The following is an 18,221-nucleotide window of genomic DNA, read 5'->3' as shown; positions in this document are numbered from 1 at the left end:
TTCTGCATTACTTGGGCCAAATTTTTACTTCATTTTGGATTGTATTTAGCTAAGGAAGGCTTTTTCCATTGTGTGTGATAGGCGTCACCACCTTACCGGTGCTTCAGAATCCCGACAACTCCATACAACCAGATTTTTACACAAACAAGATTTCAGACTTTTTTCTCTCAAGGCAGCAACTGTATGATTATGTTACCCCTAAGCCAATCTTGTGCTCATCTGTCATTATTTGGCTTTACCAGTCATAACTTCCATATCAATAATGTCCATGTAAATTTTATTTTCCAACCGGATATAGGTTTCAGATATCTATGAATTTGTGAAATTTGTTGTAGTGGAACTCACAATATATGTGTGTATGTATATAGATAGATAGCTAGATATATAAGTTTCCTTGTATCCATTATCCTGCGTAGTCTTGGCAGCCAAATCAGCGCATAGCTGCAGGATGCAGTATCCGTATCTCGTGTTCTCGACATGCTAAGGGAGAGTCTAATTTGTCTGAGTAGTGAAATTGAATGCTGTCTATTGTTAGGGAAACTGAGACAAAGAACCTGCATTAGAGACTTAGAGTTGGGGGTGGTTGGTTTTGAAGAACTCGGCGGAGAACAAAAGCTTGCTTCAAGGTGACGAAAGTTTCAAATCAGGAATTTATGCTAACCAAATGACAAAGACCTCTCTACTTATGTCATGACAAAGGGCATAAGTGAATGTGTGTGCAATATCTATTTGTGAGGAATTCAATTTCCTTTTATATTTGTATGTACACGTTTGTGAAAAATAGTTTATTTTTCATCAATAACACTAATAATATCACAGCTTTGTATCAAATTTGCTGCCAGGGTTAGCAGAGAAAGAGAGCTGGTAGACTTCATTTTTTGGTTGGGAATATGACACTATTAGAAAAGTAACAAAAGATGATGCGCAATGGATAGCCAAAGTAGTTACTATGTCCAATCACATAAACAAAAGATGGTTCATAAAAGTTTACCATTACTATAAGAAATGAACAATTTGAATGAGAAGAACTCCTTCATGTTTATCGTGGATAAAATTTATGGTTGATAAATTGGTTAACTTGATTGTAGAGAGATTAAATTCATACACCTCAAATTACTTTTTTCATATATTTTTATTTTTTTAATATTTTTTTGATATCTGCACAGCACTACCACTTGATAATATAGATATATATATATATATATATTATATATATATATATATATATATATATCAAGTGGTAGTGCTGTGCAGATATCAAAAAAATATTAAAAAAATAAAAATATATGAAAAAAGTAATTTGAGGTGTATGAATTTAATCTCTCTACAATCAAGTTAACCAATTTATCAACCATAAATTTTATCCACGATAAACATGAAGGAGTTCTTCTCATTCAAATTGTTCATTTTATCTTATAGTAATGGTAAACTTTTATGAACCATCTTTTGTTTATGTGATTGGACATATAGTAACTACTTTGGCTATCCATTGCGCATCATCTTTTGTTACTTTTCTAATAGTGTCATATTCCCAACCAAAAAAATGAAGTCTACCAGCTCTCTTTCTCTGCTAACCCTGGCAGCAAATTTGATACAAAGCTGTGATATTATTAGTGTTATTGATGAAAAATAAACTATTTTTCACAAACGTGTACATACAAATATAAAAGGAAATTGAATTCCTCACAAATAGATATTGCACACACATTCACTTATGCCCTTTGTCATGACATAAGTAGAGAGGTCTTTGTCATTTGGTTAGCATAAATTCATGATTTGAAACTTTCGTCACCTTGAAGCAAGCTTTTGTTCTCCGCCGAGTTCTTCAAAACCAACCACCCCCAACTCTAAGTCTCTAATGCATGTTCTTTGTCTCAGTTTCCCTAACAAATAGACAGCATTCAATTTCACTACTCAGACAAATTAGACTCTCCCTTAGCATGTCCGAGAACACGAGATACGGATACTGCATCCTGCAGCTATGCGCTGATTTGGCTGCCAAGAATACGCAGGATAATGGATACAAGGAAACTTATATATCTAGCTATCTATCTATATACATACACACATATATTGTGAGTTCCACTACAACAAATTTCACAAATTCATAGATATCTGAAACCTATATCCGGTTGGAAAATAAAATTTACATGGACATTATTGATATGGAAGTTATGACTGGTAAAGCCAAATAATGACAGATGAGCACAAGATTGGCTTTAGGGGTAACATAATCATACAGTTGCTGCCTTGAGAGACAAAAAGTCTGAAATCTTGTTTGTGTAAAAATCTGGTTGTATGGAGTTGTCGGGATTCTGAAGCACCGGTAAGGTGGTGACGCCTATCACACACAATGGAAAAAGCCTTCCTTAGCTAAATACAATCCAAAATGAAGTAAAAATTTGGCCCAAGTAATGCAGAATTTGGTTACCTGAGAGAACCAGAAGAGTTTTGCAACCACCATTTTGTCCAAACAGAATATCAGTATCTAACCTGTCCCCAACCATGCAGATCTGTGACTTCAGGATACCAAATCTGTCATTGATCAACTCCAATATGTTAAATGCTAAACCAATAAAGACTACATGGCAAATCTAAAGCGCATTATCTGCATCACACCATATGATGTGCAGATTGATAGATGGCCTTGTTGTTTTGTAGCATAAGACTTCTTATCATAATATGGTCCTTTTGCTCAGGATCAACAGCACTTATATTACATTAGATAAAAAATTAAATAAATAACAAGAAATAAGGCATTTGACTTACTCGTTTGCTAAGTAGTCCATCATAAATGTTGAGGGTTTTCCCACAACCAATGGCTCGCGTTGAGTAGATCCACTGATAGCACCAACCATTGAACCACCACCTGCAGTATAGTATAAATTATAGTAGCTCCACCAATTCAGTAACAACAACACATTCGGCCAGGTACTTTTAGGTCCATAAATTCAAAGGTTTCCTAGTAAACTTTGAAGTTTAGGTCTCATATAATCAAGTGATATGGAATACTAACCCATGCATTCAGTAAATGAAGCATGGATAATCTGATTCAACATTCAGAAGATACACAAGTTCAAAGATTCCAATGAGCTTTATTACTAAGATCTACTAACTGGTGGAAATTTTCACACTCGTATCTCCTCTACCTTATTTTTGTGCTTTGATAATTGAATGGGAACAAGGAGATCAAAGCATAAAAACAATTGAACGAGTGCAAGGAGTGCAAAAACCGCTACCCCTAACAAATGACTTTTGAATTTTACACAAAATCCATTTAGAAAAACATTAAATTTTTTGCAGCATAACAGCACATTTGAGAATAATGTAATTAAAACACAGAGTGCAACAAGGAGAAGAAAGAAATGAACCTGCCCATTCCTGAGCATCTGTAAGATGAGTGACAGCATCACGATTCGTAGCAATGAAAAAACATCCAGGGTTTTCGCGTATACAGAGTGTCCCATACCTACCATTACATAAACGTCGATGTTAACAGAAACAGAAGATCAAATGCAAAACATGTAACAAGTGCATAGATAATAAGGCCGTTATGTTAAGATGATTTGGCATTTGGTAAAGGGGTAAAGTACCTTGTATGTTACCTTCCATTTAACACTCTGTAAGACTGTAGAACAATATTTGCATATAGACCCAAATACAAATACATTCCAAAGGAAAAGAAGACGATGAACTTCCGGCAACTATGTGGGGGAGAAAATGAATCTAAAAAAGAGGGTACTAGAAGCAGCAATGATTCTTCCCATTTTAATAACAAAGAAAGTACAGTCCCTTGTAACCAAAAATAAAATATAAAAACTTGCAGTATCTTCAACACAAACGCATTGACATACACAACAATGAACAGAACTTACTGAATTTTGTAGTAGTTGAAATTTCGATCAAATCCAACCACAACAGCTCCAACCTAGAAGACAATGAACAAATAGAATTTCCAATATTAAGTTCCAAAAAGAAATGCAAAAGCTTTAAATCTTTTGGGAGAAAGTTCCACTTGTATTTTCATCTACAAAAACCCAACAATAAACTCAGTTCTATGATGCAAGAAAGGACAGAAGTATACACTCTCATCATGCTCCATCAGATATCCAGGTTTCAGCTCTATTTTCTTCCCACCATCCTCCTGTAAGAAAAGGTCGGCACTATAAAATACCACGCATTATAAGTGTTATAACAGGAGCATTCTATCTCTCACATGAATAACAGATCATTTTATTTCAGTGAGAATAGAAAATTTGCAATGTATTGAAACTTATGCAGTTTCTAACTCATACTTACTGGTCCACCAAGGTACTGATATCCAGCAAGCTCAAGCTCCTTCAAGATGCCTTCCTCACCAATCACATAGACCTATAAAACGCCGAATCATCAGTCTATTATCATCAATAATCATGATTAGAATGCGCTAGCTATATGTAGTGTTAATCATGAGGTGCCAGTAACGTGGAAATACATTAAGTCACAATTTCTTACATGTCAATAACATATACCCTTCATATAATACTGTGGCTACGTGCAAATAAAATATTAGATGAAATAATATTGGAAAGCATTATACATGATTTTAACAGAAATAACAATGAAGAAGATCACATGCCATATGATGCAAAGTTGCAAACCATTCCCCTTCACAAAAACTCCACTTTTATGCAAATGAATAGAAACAAGATATTCACTTATATTTTTACCAACCAGGCACGGAGGTTACCTTTTTATCTTTTGGGAAATTAATGGACTTTAAATAGGCAGCGGCAGCAAAAGACGATGCAAAAATTTCCTCCTGAAATTGTTCTAGTGTGGTTAGAATTAATGACTTGCTGAAATCTGTGAGCAAGGAAGAGAAAAGTGGCGCATTGTCACACTGACCTCATTGACATTCAGACCAAGCGTCTCAAACTTTTTACCATACTGCTTCCTAGACTTTGTTGAGTTGTTGGTGACGAAAACTAATCTTTTGCCCTGAAGGAAAAGACAATATGCATGTGGTTTGAGGGCACATAACAATGCTTGCCTCTTAGAATTATCTACCTGTATCATGCTACATTACATTTGGATCCGAGAGTAAACCTAAGGAAACAGTTGAAGATATATAAACCAGTGAAGCAAAATGATTTTGTTGGCCCCATGATATGAATGTGTAGATAACTACAAATACTACATTGGCCGACAAACAGACCTTGGACCGGAGCATATCCAGAGTTTGGGGGACACCATCTATGAGCTTATCTCCTTTCCATATAACACCTGCAGTTGTTGGGTGATGAGTAGAAAGGTCAGTTAAATGGTGCAATACCAATACCATCCAAGACACAAATAAATTCCTGGTCCGGTGGTTCCTTCCCTCAAATTAGCAATCTAACTCAACACTTGGTGCTGAACAAATTGAATTTTCCTTTTTAAAAGGTAATCAGACAAAATGGTTAGGACTTAGGAGGGAATCAAATCAGTACAAATGCGAATTTCATGTAATAATAATCAAGTATGAAACAAAGAAAGAAGAAGATCACTGGATGAACATTCAATTCAACAACATAAGAAAATGAACAAGTTGAAGAAGGTGGACCATCGCAGTCGAAGATGAAAGTCTCTACAGAGTCAATGAGGTCATCGGCATTCGTGAGAGGCTGCGCGGAGGCCCGAGTGGTGAAGCTATCCTCCATCCTTGACTTCCATGAGAGATTACGTGTACTAGTAGTAGTAGTAGAACGAGTGCAAAAGAGATTGTTGCTGTTGTTGCTGTTGATCCCAAAGGACCCAAACCCAAACAATTGGGAACTCTTCGCGGAAGCAGAAGCAGAAGCTATCACTGTTGTTGTTCTGCTCAGCATCTCTCTCTTTTCTTTTTCTTCTTTCTTTATTGCCAGATATCCTTATATTTTTCTTCCCTTTTCTTTGGTGTATGCCGCTCGAGGCATAAGCCTTTTTCCCTCTCCCCTTCCTTTTCAAAGGCAAGGAAACGCAAGGAAGGGGTTGTTCGTCGCCACGTGGTGGTTTTGGGTGGCTTGTGTAATCCAATCATACTGGAGTGGATGACATTTTTCAGTTTTCTTCCCTTCTCCAATCTCCACTTTGGGCTCAAAAATGATCCACACCCTTGCAGCCAAGGGCCTGCCATAACAAAACGCCCAAATATCTTTCCAGGCCACCAGCCCAGTATTACTACTTTTAGCCCAATATAAACCTTCCGCGGGTCTCATTGGCCTATGGGTCGGGTCCACGTCGAAAATGTCAAATCACGTGGACGTGGTAATGGTACTGGGTAACTGCTACTTTGTCTCGTCGCGGTGTCAAATTCCAGCTACAAAGGGACAGGGAGGTTTCAGTCAACTCATACTCAAGTGCTTCTTTCGGTGATTCTAGTTTAAAAGCTGCGTGTGATATTGTCTGTCACGGGTAAACAGTAACTCGATCGTATCCTAAAAAACAACGAACAGTAACTGTCCTTCTTTTACAATTCTCTATACACCCAAAAACTTGGCTGGCTTTGTGATAGAATTTGCAAGGTTTAAGGCCAACTCCAACCTATAGCTTAAAACCTAAAATTCTCCTTCTATTTCCCCCTTAATCCATTTCAATCCAAGTTTTAATTTAGACCTAAAACCTAAATCTTAAAAAAAATAAAAAACCAGAAATCGGCCCAAGTTTAGCCCATAAATTGGTCTGGGCCCCACCAGCGTGACCGACATTGGGCGCTTAAGCGCCAGACACCCACAATCCACGCTCTAGACGCGTGAAGCCTAAGACCGGCATGACCCCTCCCCCCACGTGGGCATGTCGCCCACCTACGCCAACTGAGTCAACAGCTCTTTTGATCCAACAGCTTCAATCAACAGGGCGTTGGACCAATGACCTACATTCAAAAAAAAATTTGTTTTATATTTATATATTTATTGAATCCAACGGCTTAGATCAAATATAATTAAATCTAATGGTCCAAATTTAAATCCAACAACTAAAATAATTATTTAACTCAAAATTCACCCAAAAACTCTATAAATATCTATGTATTTATTCAAACATCCACACAAAGCTCACCTACAATTCTTCCAATTTTTCTTTCTACCAGTTCTTCCCATTTCCAAATTTTTCAAGATGGCAAAAGAGCATATTAGAGGTCATAATCGGACCTTTGAGAAAGATGTTGCTTTATGATTGGCATGAGTTTCTATTAGCAAAGATGGTGTCATTGGCATGAATCAAAATAAAAAGGTTTTGTGGGGTAAAATCGTTGATAAGTTCCATGAAAACTCTAACAACGGCCGAATGGAAGGTGGTGAGACCATATGTTCGAGGAAACTGATCTAGTTCAGCCAAAACTAAAACTTGCTAAACTTTGCATACAACTAATGATTTCTCAACCTCTCCAACACCAACCTCAAATGTTTCATGTGCTCGACATTACTTTTGGAGTAGATCAGGATGTCATCAATGAAAACAATCACAAACCGATCCAGATACGGTCTGAAAACTATGTTCATCAAATCCATGAATGTTGCAAGTGCATTTGTTAACCCAAAAGGCATGACACGGAACTCATAGTGTCCATACCTAGTGTGGAATGTTGTCTTCAACACATCTTCATCCCGGATCAGTAGTTGGTGATAACCCAAACAAGGGTTAATATTAGAAAACACTTGAGCACCCTTCAACTGGTCAAACAGATCATCAATCCGAGGCAGGGGATAACGGTTATTCACTGTCACCCGATTAAGTTGTCTGTAGTCGATGCAAAGTCTCATCGACTCATCCTTCTTTCTAACAAATAACACATGAGCACCCTAAAGAGACATGATGGGCTGGATGTAGCCCTTATCCACTAGTTTCTGAAGTTGAATCTTCAATTCTCTCAATTCCGCTGGTGCCATTTGGTAGGGTGCTAAGGAGATAGGGTTGGTACCTAGAAGTAAATCAATGGTGAATTCGATTTCCCTCGCATGTGGTAAGCATGCAGAACCAAAAAATTTCAAAGTATAATACTTAAGGGAAGCTTTGAACAATAATTCCTAATGACTAATATGAGAAAAATGAGGAGGTAATATGTTGAGGATATACACAGCTGTTTAAAAAACATCTACCCAAAACTTAGAAGGCAACCCACTTTGAAACAATAAGTTCTACCCATATCAACTACATGTCTCTGTTTTCTCTCTTTACACCCTTTTTGTTCAGGGGTGTGAGGGCAACTGAGTTGATGTGTGATGCCTTAAGTATTAAGAAAAGTTTGTAACTCATTTGTAAGGAATTCACCCCCTGAATCATATCTTAAACATTGAAGTTTGCTTGTAAATAGATTCTGAACTTTAAGAACAAATATCTTAAGCACACAACATCAGATTTGTAGTGAAGTGGATAAAGCCAACTATACTTGGTGAAGTCATCAACCAAACTGAGATCATATTTATAACAAGTACATGAGGTGGGATAAAGACCCTATACATCAGCATGAACAAGATTAAATGGCCTAATGGAAATACAAGGCAAAACAAAAAATGGTAATCTAGAGGCCTTCCCCAATTTACACTCAGAACATATAGATTGTTTATTCAAAGTACCAACTGGTAATTGACCTTTATTTAAAACTTTAGAAAGAATTGCACTAGAAGGATGTCCAAGCCTTTTATACCAGACATAAATATTAGCTTTAGCAATTAACAAAGCTTGTGGAGATATAACAAGGCCAGAAACACCATTAGAAGCATTCCAGTATAATGGATATAATCCTCATTCACTGGGCCCTGGAATAGCATCTTCCAAGTGCTTAGATCCTTTATGTAAAATCCAAGTGGATCAAAGGTCAGGGAGCACCAATTATCATATACAAATTTATAAACCTAGAGCAAATTATGTGATGCTTGAGGCATAAGTAATACAGCATGCAATTTAAACACAGCATTAGAAATTCGAATTAAGGTAGATTCAGTGTGAGAGATACACAGACTTTTACCATCACCCACGAATAACTGCTCAGTACTGGTGTAGGGAATTACAAAATTGAGAGCTGTAGGATCTTCTATAACATGATGTGTAGCACCACGGTCAGTGAGCCAATAACTTGAAGCAATCATTTGAGAACCAGCCATAACATTCATTCCCATAAGAGAATTATGAGAAAGTTGAGATGCAAATTATGTAAGACGGCTCAAAAGATAAAGCAGAATGTTCGTGTTGATTGCATAGCTAGCAAGGAATGGATTTACTAGGATAAGAACTACTCTAAGAATTGCCAGAAAAATTAGAGCATGAATGAAAAGGTCTAAGAACACCTCCAGAATTGTTGTTGTTGTTGCAATTAGCTTCAAAATTTTGATTTTGATTGTAACGATTCTGATTTTGGTAACATCCACGAAAATTGCCTCCATTGGATTAGCATTGTTGTGCATTGTAAGCATAAATTGGCGCAAAAGAGGAAAAAGATGAGGATCTTGTTTTGCGCTTTTGCAGAGAGATTTCCTTGAAGAATACCGTGAAGCTCATCAATGTTAACAGATTCAATTTTGGTTTCAATTGAATCAACAAAGGATTCATAATCATCAGGTAAACCAGCAAGTGTAGAAGCAACGAGATCAAAATCAGAAATCGATTCACCAGCAGCTGCTAATTTGTCTGAAATATCTTTGATTGAATTCAGAAAATTAGTCATTGTTAAATCGTCTGAATCTTAGCACAAAGGCTGTGGATATGCGTGCGAGAAACACGAGAAAATCGACATTCAAGAGATTGCCATAAAGATCGAGAATCAGCCATTCCAATCGTCAGAGGAATAAGATCTTCTACAAGTGTTGAACTTATCCAGATCATTAGGATTTGATCATGTTCGCACCATATCTCATAAGCAGGATTAGGAATTCGAGATCCAGAAGAATCAGAGAGACATACAGAAGGACAAACATCATCTCCATTAACAAGACCAAAAAACTTATAGCGTTTCAACACAGGCGTGAACAAGATGTGCCAGGTGATGTAGTTCTGCCGATTTAGCTTAGTCGATACCATACTGGCAATATTCTGAATAGTGATCGAAGCCAAAAAAATCAAGGAGGAATTAGAATCATCTTCAAGATGATGAAGACCAGAAGAGGTGACCGGAGGAATTAGAAGCATCTTAGTAAATGAATTGTACTAGTAAACTACGTTGCAGGCTAACTCTACGTTGTGTGATCGACACACGAAGAAAAAGTAACGTTCGAGCAGGGTTATTCGCTTGGTTTCCACATCGACAACCCCTCAAGCACAATGCTCATTTGCAAGTGGTTGGAATGCAACCTTTCATAGTCTTCATTCCGTGTTAGTAACCGACATGTGGTTAAGGCCATTTAATCACACTTGTCTTGAACTCCGTTCCAGAAAGCAGTCAAGTCCACCAACTAGTCGGAATGGTCCAAAAGTACTCTAAGTTAGACTATCGTTCCTTTTGTTGGTGGTAAAGAGCATTCCTTGACACAAGCAGTATATGGCAACGCCCTTCAGCTCTCCTCAATGGAGTGTCAGGTGATTGGCAGCTATTGGGCTGTTTTATGAAGGAAGAAGGAATACCACATTGGCGTCTCGTGAAGGTGGGTGTCGTTGGTGGTTCTAAAATAAGAAGGTTTGGGCGGTTGTCGCAGTGGGTGGAAAGAGAGTGAATATTTTGTTTCTTTGCTTTGGTGTTGTCCAGAGTTCAAAATTTCTTGCATTTATTTTGTGTGTGCCTCTCATTGATTGACACGTGTTAACAAAATGAATCATTTTTAACTTTGTTGCTATAAAGTCATACGCAAAATGAGTGCAGAAGATTTGATCCCACGTAAGTGGAGTAAAAAGGGAGAACAACATTATTTGAGCCGTTCAAAATACGACGAAAACAAGAAGATTGAAAACAATTAAACCTAGCTAGGTTTAATTGTTTTCAATTTTATAGGGGTAAATTGATGAGAGTTGAGGGAGGAAATTGGCCAAAATTAAAGTTGAGGGGGAAAATTGGCCAATCCTTGCAAGTTCAAGGTGTAAATTGATGAATACCTCTTTTCCAAATGCCTTTTAATTTAATGGGTCAATAAAGGACCTTGTGTTAACATTATTATTAGGCCCAATCTTCCATGTATTTCTGATCCAATCGGCTATATTTAAATCTCGTTTGGCAAGTAGGATTATATGGGAATAGATAACTCTCAAGTTTTAAGGTATTGAAGGTAAAAATGAATGATTTTTTTATATAGAGGAAATTAGAAGAGGATTCAACATGAATAAAACTATCCCTTCTAATCCTACCATCTTGGTGAGGATTGGAATTGATGAGTTTTCTTCGTGAATCTCATTAAAATCAATTACTTACAAATAAAGAAAAATATATCATTAAACCATAATACTAAACGGCGATAAATTAAATTATGTTTAAATGCAAAAAGATGGATCATATGTTAATGAGATTAAAAGGACACATCACCCACAATACTTGTGGCCAATAACTTCTTTAGATTTGAAAATTTTCAACATATATGCACAAATAACAAATTACTACATCAAAATTATTGATCTGTTGTAAAACTGACAGTGTGTGCAGTGGAATAAATAAACAAGACACAAAATTTACGAGATTCCTCTAAAGTCAGTGTGATTGGAGTACGTCATCGGGGCAGCAGTGGTGCTTTCATTATAATCTGGAATAATAAGATTACAAAGATAACTCTTTCTATTATCTCCTCTCTTCTTCCTTTCTTCTTTCTTCCTCTACCAACCGTATGTCTATCTGTATATATTTGCTCTCCTTCTTCTCATCCATTTTATAGACAAGGCTTTAGACAAAATTAAGGTGGGATGAACAATGAATTGGTAGTGGGATAGGTGGTCATCCACAATGAATGACCTGTGAATTACAGCATGATCATCTTAATACTGAGATATATAAGGGTAAGTGCACACTTCCTTTTAAAATTGGGGTGGATCATAAGATTCTTAAAAGTGATAATCGTCAAGAGCCAGCAAGATTAATTATTAGTTGATGAAAGTGGATAGGAAAGTTGAAGCCAACGGACAGCTGCCCTGCATTTGTACTGAGCAAAGGTCGGCAGGCACATTCCCATCCCTTTGGTTAACTTGATTGTGACAACTATCGACTCGAATGTAGATTATTCTCCCAACAGGCAATTAGTAATGTTGAGCAATTTGGGAGGGATAATGTTAGAGATACCAATTAATAACTCACTAATACTTTATAAATATAAAAATTATATTAGATACATTAATTTTTTTAAGAATTGTCTCATCTATTTTGCTTTATTCGTTAAGGAGGTAGACATCTTAATTAAGCAAATAAACTAGGCAAAAGTAACATCAGCCAGAAAAGTATAATTTTGCCTCAAACAATTGCCTACCCCTTTAGAGATGCTGACATGGGAGAAAATTTTGAGCAAAAGTAATGTACAATTAAATGGTTATGCAAATATGAAACTATCAAATTTAGGTAATTAGTGAAAAATTTAGAAGATGGTTGAAGTAAAAAATGTGAACATGTTCACTATTATCATGACGTCCACTATATGGCGTTGTGTACTTAAATTAGGATGTCACAGTGATGTACAACATACGCGTTCCTTATAAAGAGTGATGCCTTACGCCCACGAGTGTTGTACCGACATGCAAACCCTATTCCTTTATGCGAAAATCTTAACCGCTAAATTCATTATAAATGACGTTAATTAATCCCATTAAGTGAATTAAATAGTTAAAATTTGTCTACAGGCATGTAAATGTACGGGTAGTAAATATAGAGACTCATGATCCATTATTTAATGCGAAAATTACGGCATAGTGCTGCCCTAAACATGAATTTCGCATAAAATTGACCACGTGTAAACTCTTATATAATTTTACTGAAGTATTACTATTTGGATCATATTTACTTATATCTTAATATCACTCCAATGGAACAGCGTGCATCTAAACAACAAAACCATGCATAGCTACTATATAATCAACTAGATTGGACTTATATGTTACCTTCCAAAGACGGTGTTTAATCAATTAATATAGCTAGATGGATATATGCAGTTACTAGCTATGTACCCCTCACACCATCCTCTCCCCCCCCCCCCCCCCCCCCCCCAAAACCCCCAACACACACACACACACACAGAGGGTGAAATAATCAGAGTGATTTAATTGTCAGAAATTTTTTCGTGTGATTGAACTAATAATTGAACAGGTGACAACATTTAAGTGTGGTGGATTCGCGATGGGCATATCAAACCACCATGCAACATTTGACGGTACAAGCTTCGGACTGTTCTTGGACAATCTGGCTGGCCTGGCTGCGAACAGGCCCTTGGCAGTCATCATTTACAATGACGTCAGATCTTAGCCGCTCGATCCCCCACCTTCACCCACCCTGAGTTACAAGAGCTCCAGAAAATCTCCACCCTGGAGCGCAAGCAACAGGGATGAGCTTGAGATAGGCGGCCAAGACACACACCTTACAGTGTTTGAAGCTACCCAAGGGAGCTTGACTTCAAGGGATTAAGATTCTCTCCCCTACTTTTTCTATCTTGTCCTCTCATATTTTTTATTTTATCTTTCTCTTTCTATAAAAAAAAACTAATATAAGATATTGATGTAATTTAACCTTGACCGTTCATTAGTGTACAAATAAAATGTTAAAAAATTATGAGTACAAATAAAGTTTAAGAAATACGGCCACAAAAAGAAATTAATATAGGGTATAAATTAAAACTGGAAAGAAAATTAGTACAATTTAAAAAATAAAAAGGTTGCAAATTAAAAAGGGACACAAACTAACAATAGAGATATATGATATAAAGTTTAGCCCATAAATATAAATATATCAAATGTAACGTTTCTAACACTAAATAAATATATTTACAAATACAATTTAATTGAAAATAAATAAATTTAATTATCTTGATATGTAAATATTTATTATTGAAATAATTAATGACGTTATTAAAACCTAAGGACCTTGATTCAAAATTGAAAAAGAATAAGGTCTTAATCAATGGAGTATAAAAAATAAGGATGAGAACCTAATTTCTCATTTGTATTTAGAACAATTCATCCCTTGGAGTGAAGAAGACGAGCACTTTATTATTTACTTAAATAACCAGCTTTTAGTTCAAGCCACATAAGCACGTTGATAGCTAGTTGTTGCAGTTCTTGGAAAGAAAAGTATGTATTGTCAAACAAGCATGTCGAAATGCTATACCAGCTGTGCTTACACATCGATGGACTAGCTAAGCTAGTAATATCCCCAACCAGCTACGCTAAATTATTTTTATTGATTACTATAGTTGTAGTAGTAGTAGTATATATAATCATTATTTTTTCGGACTACATATATTATCGTTTAATTTCGACAACATGATCTATAGATTATATACCCGTACTTATTATCAAAGTTATCTTCTCCTTCCACCGGAGCCGCTCTCCCTTTGGCAGTTAAAATAGACGACAGACACCGGTAATCCAAGATTATAAAGCTCGGCGAAGTCTCTGGTATTGAAGTTCTGGCGCCATCCCGGAGCGTACACTGTTTGCCTACCCAATTGGCGAAACACCACCAAAACAAAGCGATGAATCCCCACTGTTGGCCGTGGACTTTCATAACACACTATCTCTTGCCCTGCATGATCAATATATATGGGTTTCATTATCAGTGTTCATGCTTGAATATAAGGGTTCCTTCATGGCAGACAATTAGCGTTTGGGTAAAATTATTACCCTGGGAGATCCTACCTAATAACAAAGCCTTCTCCGGAAAAGACCTTTACCATAGAGCTTATAGGCCCAAACGGACATTTGCGACTGAAAAAAAAATGCCCAATTTTCCTCCTCATCATGTGTCTTTTGCCACTCTTTTTGATATGAGATTTATTTAAGTTGTTCCTGCATACTTGGACGTGGTCAAAGTGAATTTAGGGTTTAGGGTTTAGAATAATATCTTTGGCAATGGGGAGTAGACTAATTTACTTATAAATCCATGTAATGTTCTTTCTTCTATATCAATGTGTGATTCATTCTCAACACGCCCCTCACATGTGACAAATTTTTCAAGCTTAACATGTGAACAACATAACGGGGTAATGTGGAGCACATGTGACCGTTTAGCTTCACACGTGGAACAACCTATTCTGATACTATAAAGAAAGTTGAGGTTGCACTGTAAAACCAATTGACAATACGAGGAGTAACCCAACTTATATATAAGTTCATGCAACGTCCTTCATCAAATCAATGTGTGATTAATTCTTAACATGATACAGGGTTTATGATTAAGATATGTGGGCTTGTTTATTGTTAACAATACAACAAAAATAATGGTTAGAAATAAAAAGTATAATTACAGTAGATTGCTCTAAAATAAACATAAATAAGAAAGAACCATATATAGTCAAATTTCAAAGCTGATCTGAAGATGCAGTAGAGACAACTAACCGAAGCTTGCCGCAGTTGTTGCTGGTATATCGGTAACCAACCTGAAACATTCGTGCAACCAGAAGTATCAGTACTACACTCCTTCCCCACTCTTGAAAGATAAACGCATAAAGGAGAAGTTGAAACCTCGCTGGCAAATTACTCTTCGTACTGTATTAAGAAGTGAGTTAAGCTAAGAAAATATATACATATCCCCGTGCAGAGAGAGAGAGAGAGAGAGAGAGAGAGAGAGAGAGCGCTACAGAATACACACCAATGCAAATATTCCTTTAGGTTGGGGTCACTTGGGCTGGGTGCATCAGGATCCACCATGACCTGCAATTAATGGAGTTAATTAATGAAACCCGTGCATGTTAATTTCATATCTTCTCAATTCTGTATGTGTGTGTGTGTGTGTGTGATGGATGTTATGGATGGATGGAAGATGGAAACTTACCAGAGTGTAGAAAGTCCTGAGATCGTCGCCACCAATATCAACTCTAGGTTGTTGGACAACTTGAGAAGGTTTGAGCTCACAACCATTGTTAACCTCCTTAGTACCGTAGGTCACCCTTAGAGAAACAGACCTTGTGAAGGGGTCTAAAACATCACCAACCACTCGTCCAACAACAAGGGGGTCCCTATCCCTAGGCATTTTCTTTCTTTTGGAGAGAGAGACAGAGAGACAGAGATATATATATATATATATATATATATATATATATATATATATTTAAAAATATTTGGTACTACTAGCTATCCGGCCAGATCAATGTGTGTATGTATATGTAGCTAAAACTCAAAGCATCCAAGTAAGAGCAACTCCACCTCTAAAGACTTTGCGCCAGCACTCAGCCCATTTATCCACTTCAGTGAACAGTAATAGACCCTAATGAACAGTAATAGGCCAAAGCATCTCCACCCCAAAAAAAATATGCTAGCACCCAGTCTAAAAATGCGCTGGCACAAACGATCTCCACCTCTACAAAATGCGCTGGCACCCAGTCCATTTAAAATATTAAATAATTTTTTTATAAAATAATAAATAAATAAAATAGTTTTAATTTCGGATAGGATTTTTAACCAATCTCGTCACGCCACGTGTCATTATCCGAACGTACTATTTTGTGAATAGATTTCCGCTAAGATTTTCAACCAATCCCGACAACCCACGTGTCACTTCCTGTTTACAATAATTTAGGCAAGATTTCGATAAGATTTTTAACCAATCTTGTCACGCCACGTGTCATTATCCGAACGTACTATTTTGTAGATAGATTTCTAATAAGATTTTCAACCAATCCCGACACGCCACATGTCACTTTCTGTTTACAATAATTTAGCCAAGATTTCAATAAGATCTTCAACTAATCACGTAGTGCCACGTGGCATTGTCCAGAACCTCATCTTCTCTTTTTTTGTCCATATAAACCCTACATCCCTACATCCATCCTCACACTAAACTCAATCCTTTTTTTTAGCTCAGAATTCTTCTTTATCGTTTTCAAATCTTGAGTTCTTACAATGTCTTCTTCAAGGAGAGCGTATAAACAGTTGCAAGAGTAGTAGAAAAGGTTGTTGGCACAACAGGAAGAATTGGTCAATCTTGACCAAGGTGGAGGTGGAGATGAGGCCTTCGCAATGGAGGAGGATGAGGATGATCACCATAGAAGGCGGAGGGCCTCACATTCCCGCCATGTCATGGAAGCTGTGGGTCAGATAGCCAAACCCAGACGTGCGGCAAACATCGATAGAAGAAGGGAAATACGAGGTAAAGATATCTTGGAAGATTATTTTATTCCCAACAGCGTTCTCCTTGATCATGTTTTTAGACGTCGTTTTAGAATGCAACGAAGTTTGTTCGATAAAAGCATGAGTGATGTTTGCAACCATGATCCATAATTTGTGCAAAAAGATGATGTTTTTCATGTTCTAGGTCTTTTTCCTGAGCAAAAAATTATGGCTGCCTTGCGAATGCTTGCATATGGAGCATCTGCAGATCAAGTGGATGAGATCGCAAGGATGGGAAAAACAACAGTTCTGGAGTCTCTGATGCGGTTTTGCTCTGCAATTGAAGCCCTCTACACCAATGAGTACCTTCGGAAACCCACGCTAAGGGACATGCGAATGCTTCTAAGGAAGGGTGAGATGCGAGGCTTCCCCGGCATGATTGGAAGCATCAACTGCATGCACTGGACATGGAAAAACTGTCCAAGTGCATGGCAAGGAGCTTATGGCGACAGAAAAGGAGCCAAAAACATCATTTTGGAAGTGGTGGCTTCTTTTGATACATGGATTTGGCATGCTTTTTTTGGTGTTCCAGGAGCTCAGAATGACCTAAATGTCCTTGCCCAATCTCCAGTGTTTGACGAACTGCTACAAGGAAATGAGCCGAGATGCACATATTGGGTTAATGGTAATAAATACGAGGGACCATACTACCTTGCAGATGGTATTTACCCAAGGTGATCAACATTTGTCAAAACAGTGCCACATCCGCAGAGTGAAAAAGAGAAACACTTCGCAAATTGTCAAGAAGGGTGTAGGAAGGATGTCGAGCGTTGTTTTGGTATCCTGCAAGCTCGTTGGGCCATTGTCAGGGCTGCAACTAGAATGTTTGATGTCGAGGCTCTTCGATCCATCATGATGACGTGTATTATTCTCCATAACATGATTGTTGAAGACGAGTATGATTATGATGCCGTCGATGAATACGAGCCGGATCCGATGAACAACTCAAGAACACAAATCTACTATGCTCATGACCGGACCGAAGATCCCGTGCAACACGAGCCGTT

The 18,221-nt window shown here is 37.2% G+C and overlaps 2 protein-coding genes across 8 annotated transcripts; both read right to left on the bottom strand.

Annotated features, from left to right (window-relative positions):
- Window positions 1-2,017: 2,017 nt before the first annotated feature.
- Window positions 2,018-5,921, bottom strand: LOC125475654 (phosphoglycolate phosphatase 1A, chloroplastic-like). Of its 2 annotated transcripts, XM_048580636.1 has the most exons (11): window positions 5,585-5,920; window positions 5,198-5,265; window positions 4,888-4,980; window positions 4,730-4,801; window positions 4,300-4,371; window positions 4,085-4,144; window positions 3,876-3,928; window positions 3,372-3,469; window positions 2,770-2,869; window positions 2,432-2,535; window positions 2,018-2,341 (listed from the first exon to the last, which is right to left on the bottom strand). In XM_048580636.1, exons 1-11 carry the CDS (start codon window positions 5,847-5,849, stop codon window positions 2,235-2,237), a joined length of 1,092 nt encoding a protein of 363 aa, XP_048436593.1. In that variant the 5' UTR covers window positions 5,850-5,920; the 3' UTR covers window positions 2,018-2,234. The 2 variants fall into 2 exon arrangements, with proteins under 2 accessions (XP_048436593.1, XP_048436594.1); XM_048580637.1 differs by lacking the exons at window positions 2,018-2,341; window positions 2,432-2,535; window positions 2,770-2,869 and adding an exon at window positions 2,899-3,270 and having other exon boundaries at window positions 3,353-3,469; window positions 5,585-5,921.
- An 8,245-nt stretch (window positions 5,922-14,166) lies between these two features.
- LOC125475656 (protein HEADING DATE 3A-like) lies at window positions 14,167-16,139 on the bottom strand. 6 transcript variants are annotated; one of them, XM_048580639.1, is made up of 6 exons: window positions 15,881-16,139; window positions 15,698-15,759; window positions 15,571-15,594; window positions 15,445-15,485; window positions 14,746-14,902; window positions 14,464-14,632 (listed from the first exon to the last, which is right to left on the bottom strand). In XM_048580639.1, the coding sequence occupies exons 1-6, from the start codon at window positions 16,076-16,078 to the stop codon at window positions 14,611-14,613; spliced, it is 504 nt and encodes a 167-aa protein (XP_048436596.1). In that variant the 5' UTR covers window positions 16,079-16,139; the 3' UTR covers window positions 14,464-14,610. The 6 variants fall into 6 exon arrangements, with proteins under 6 accessions (XP_048436600.1, XP_048436595.1, XP_048436596.1 ...); XM_048580643.1 differs by lacking the exon at window positions 14,746-14,902 and having other exon boundaries at window positions 14,167-14,632; window positions 15,881-16,131; XM_048580640.1 differs by lacking the exon at window positions 15,571-15,594 and having other exon boundaries at window positions 15,881-16,136.
- Window positions 16,140-18,221: the final 2,082 nt, after the last annotated feature.

The sequence above is a fragment of a genome, unplaced genomic scaffold (assembly GCF_019419815.1).
Source record: "Pyrus x bretschneideri cultivar Hongxiangsu unplaced genomic scaffold, Pyrus_bretschneideri_v1 Contig153, whole genome shotgun sequence".
In the NCBI taxonomy this organism is placed as follows: domain Eukaryota; kingdom Viridiplantae; phylum Streptophyta; class Magnoliopsida; order Rosales; family Rosaceae; genus Pyrus; species Pyrus x bretschneideri.
This window is presented reverse-complemented; position numbering and strand designations above follow the sequence as displayed.

Coding starts and splice junctions, on each gene's coding strand:
- LOC125475654 (XM_048580636.1), bottom strand. CDS start 5,849: ATGCTGAGCAGAACAACAACAGTGATAGCTTCTGCTTCTGCTTCCGCG. Junction 4,802..4,887: donor TTGGTCTGAATGTCAATGAG/GTCAGTGTGACA, acceptor GAACAATTTCAG/GAGGAAATTTTTGCATCGTC. Junction 3,929..4,084: donor TGATGGAGCATGATGAGAGT/GTATACTTCTGT, acceptor ATTGTCTTCTAG/GTTGGAGCTGTTGTGGTTGG.
- LOC125475656 (XM_048580643.1), bottom strand. CDS start 16,078: ATGCCTAGGGATAGGGACCCCCTTGTTGTTGGACGAGTGGTTGGTGAT. Junction 15,595..15,697: donor CTAAAGGAATATTTGCATTG/GTGTGTATTCTG, acceptor TTCTTAATACAG/TACGAAGAGTAATTTGCCAG. Junction 14,633..15,444: donor AACAACTGCGGCAAGCTTCG/GTTAGTTGTCTC, acceptor TTGATCATGCAG/GGCAAGAGATAGTGTGTTAT.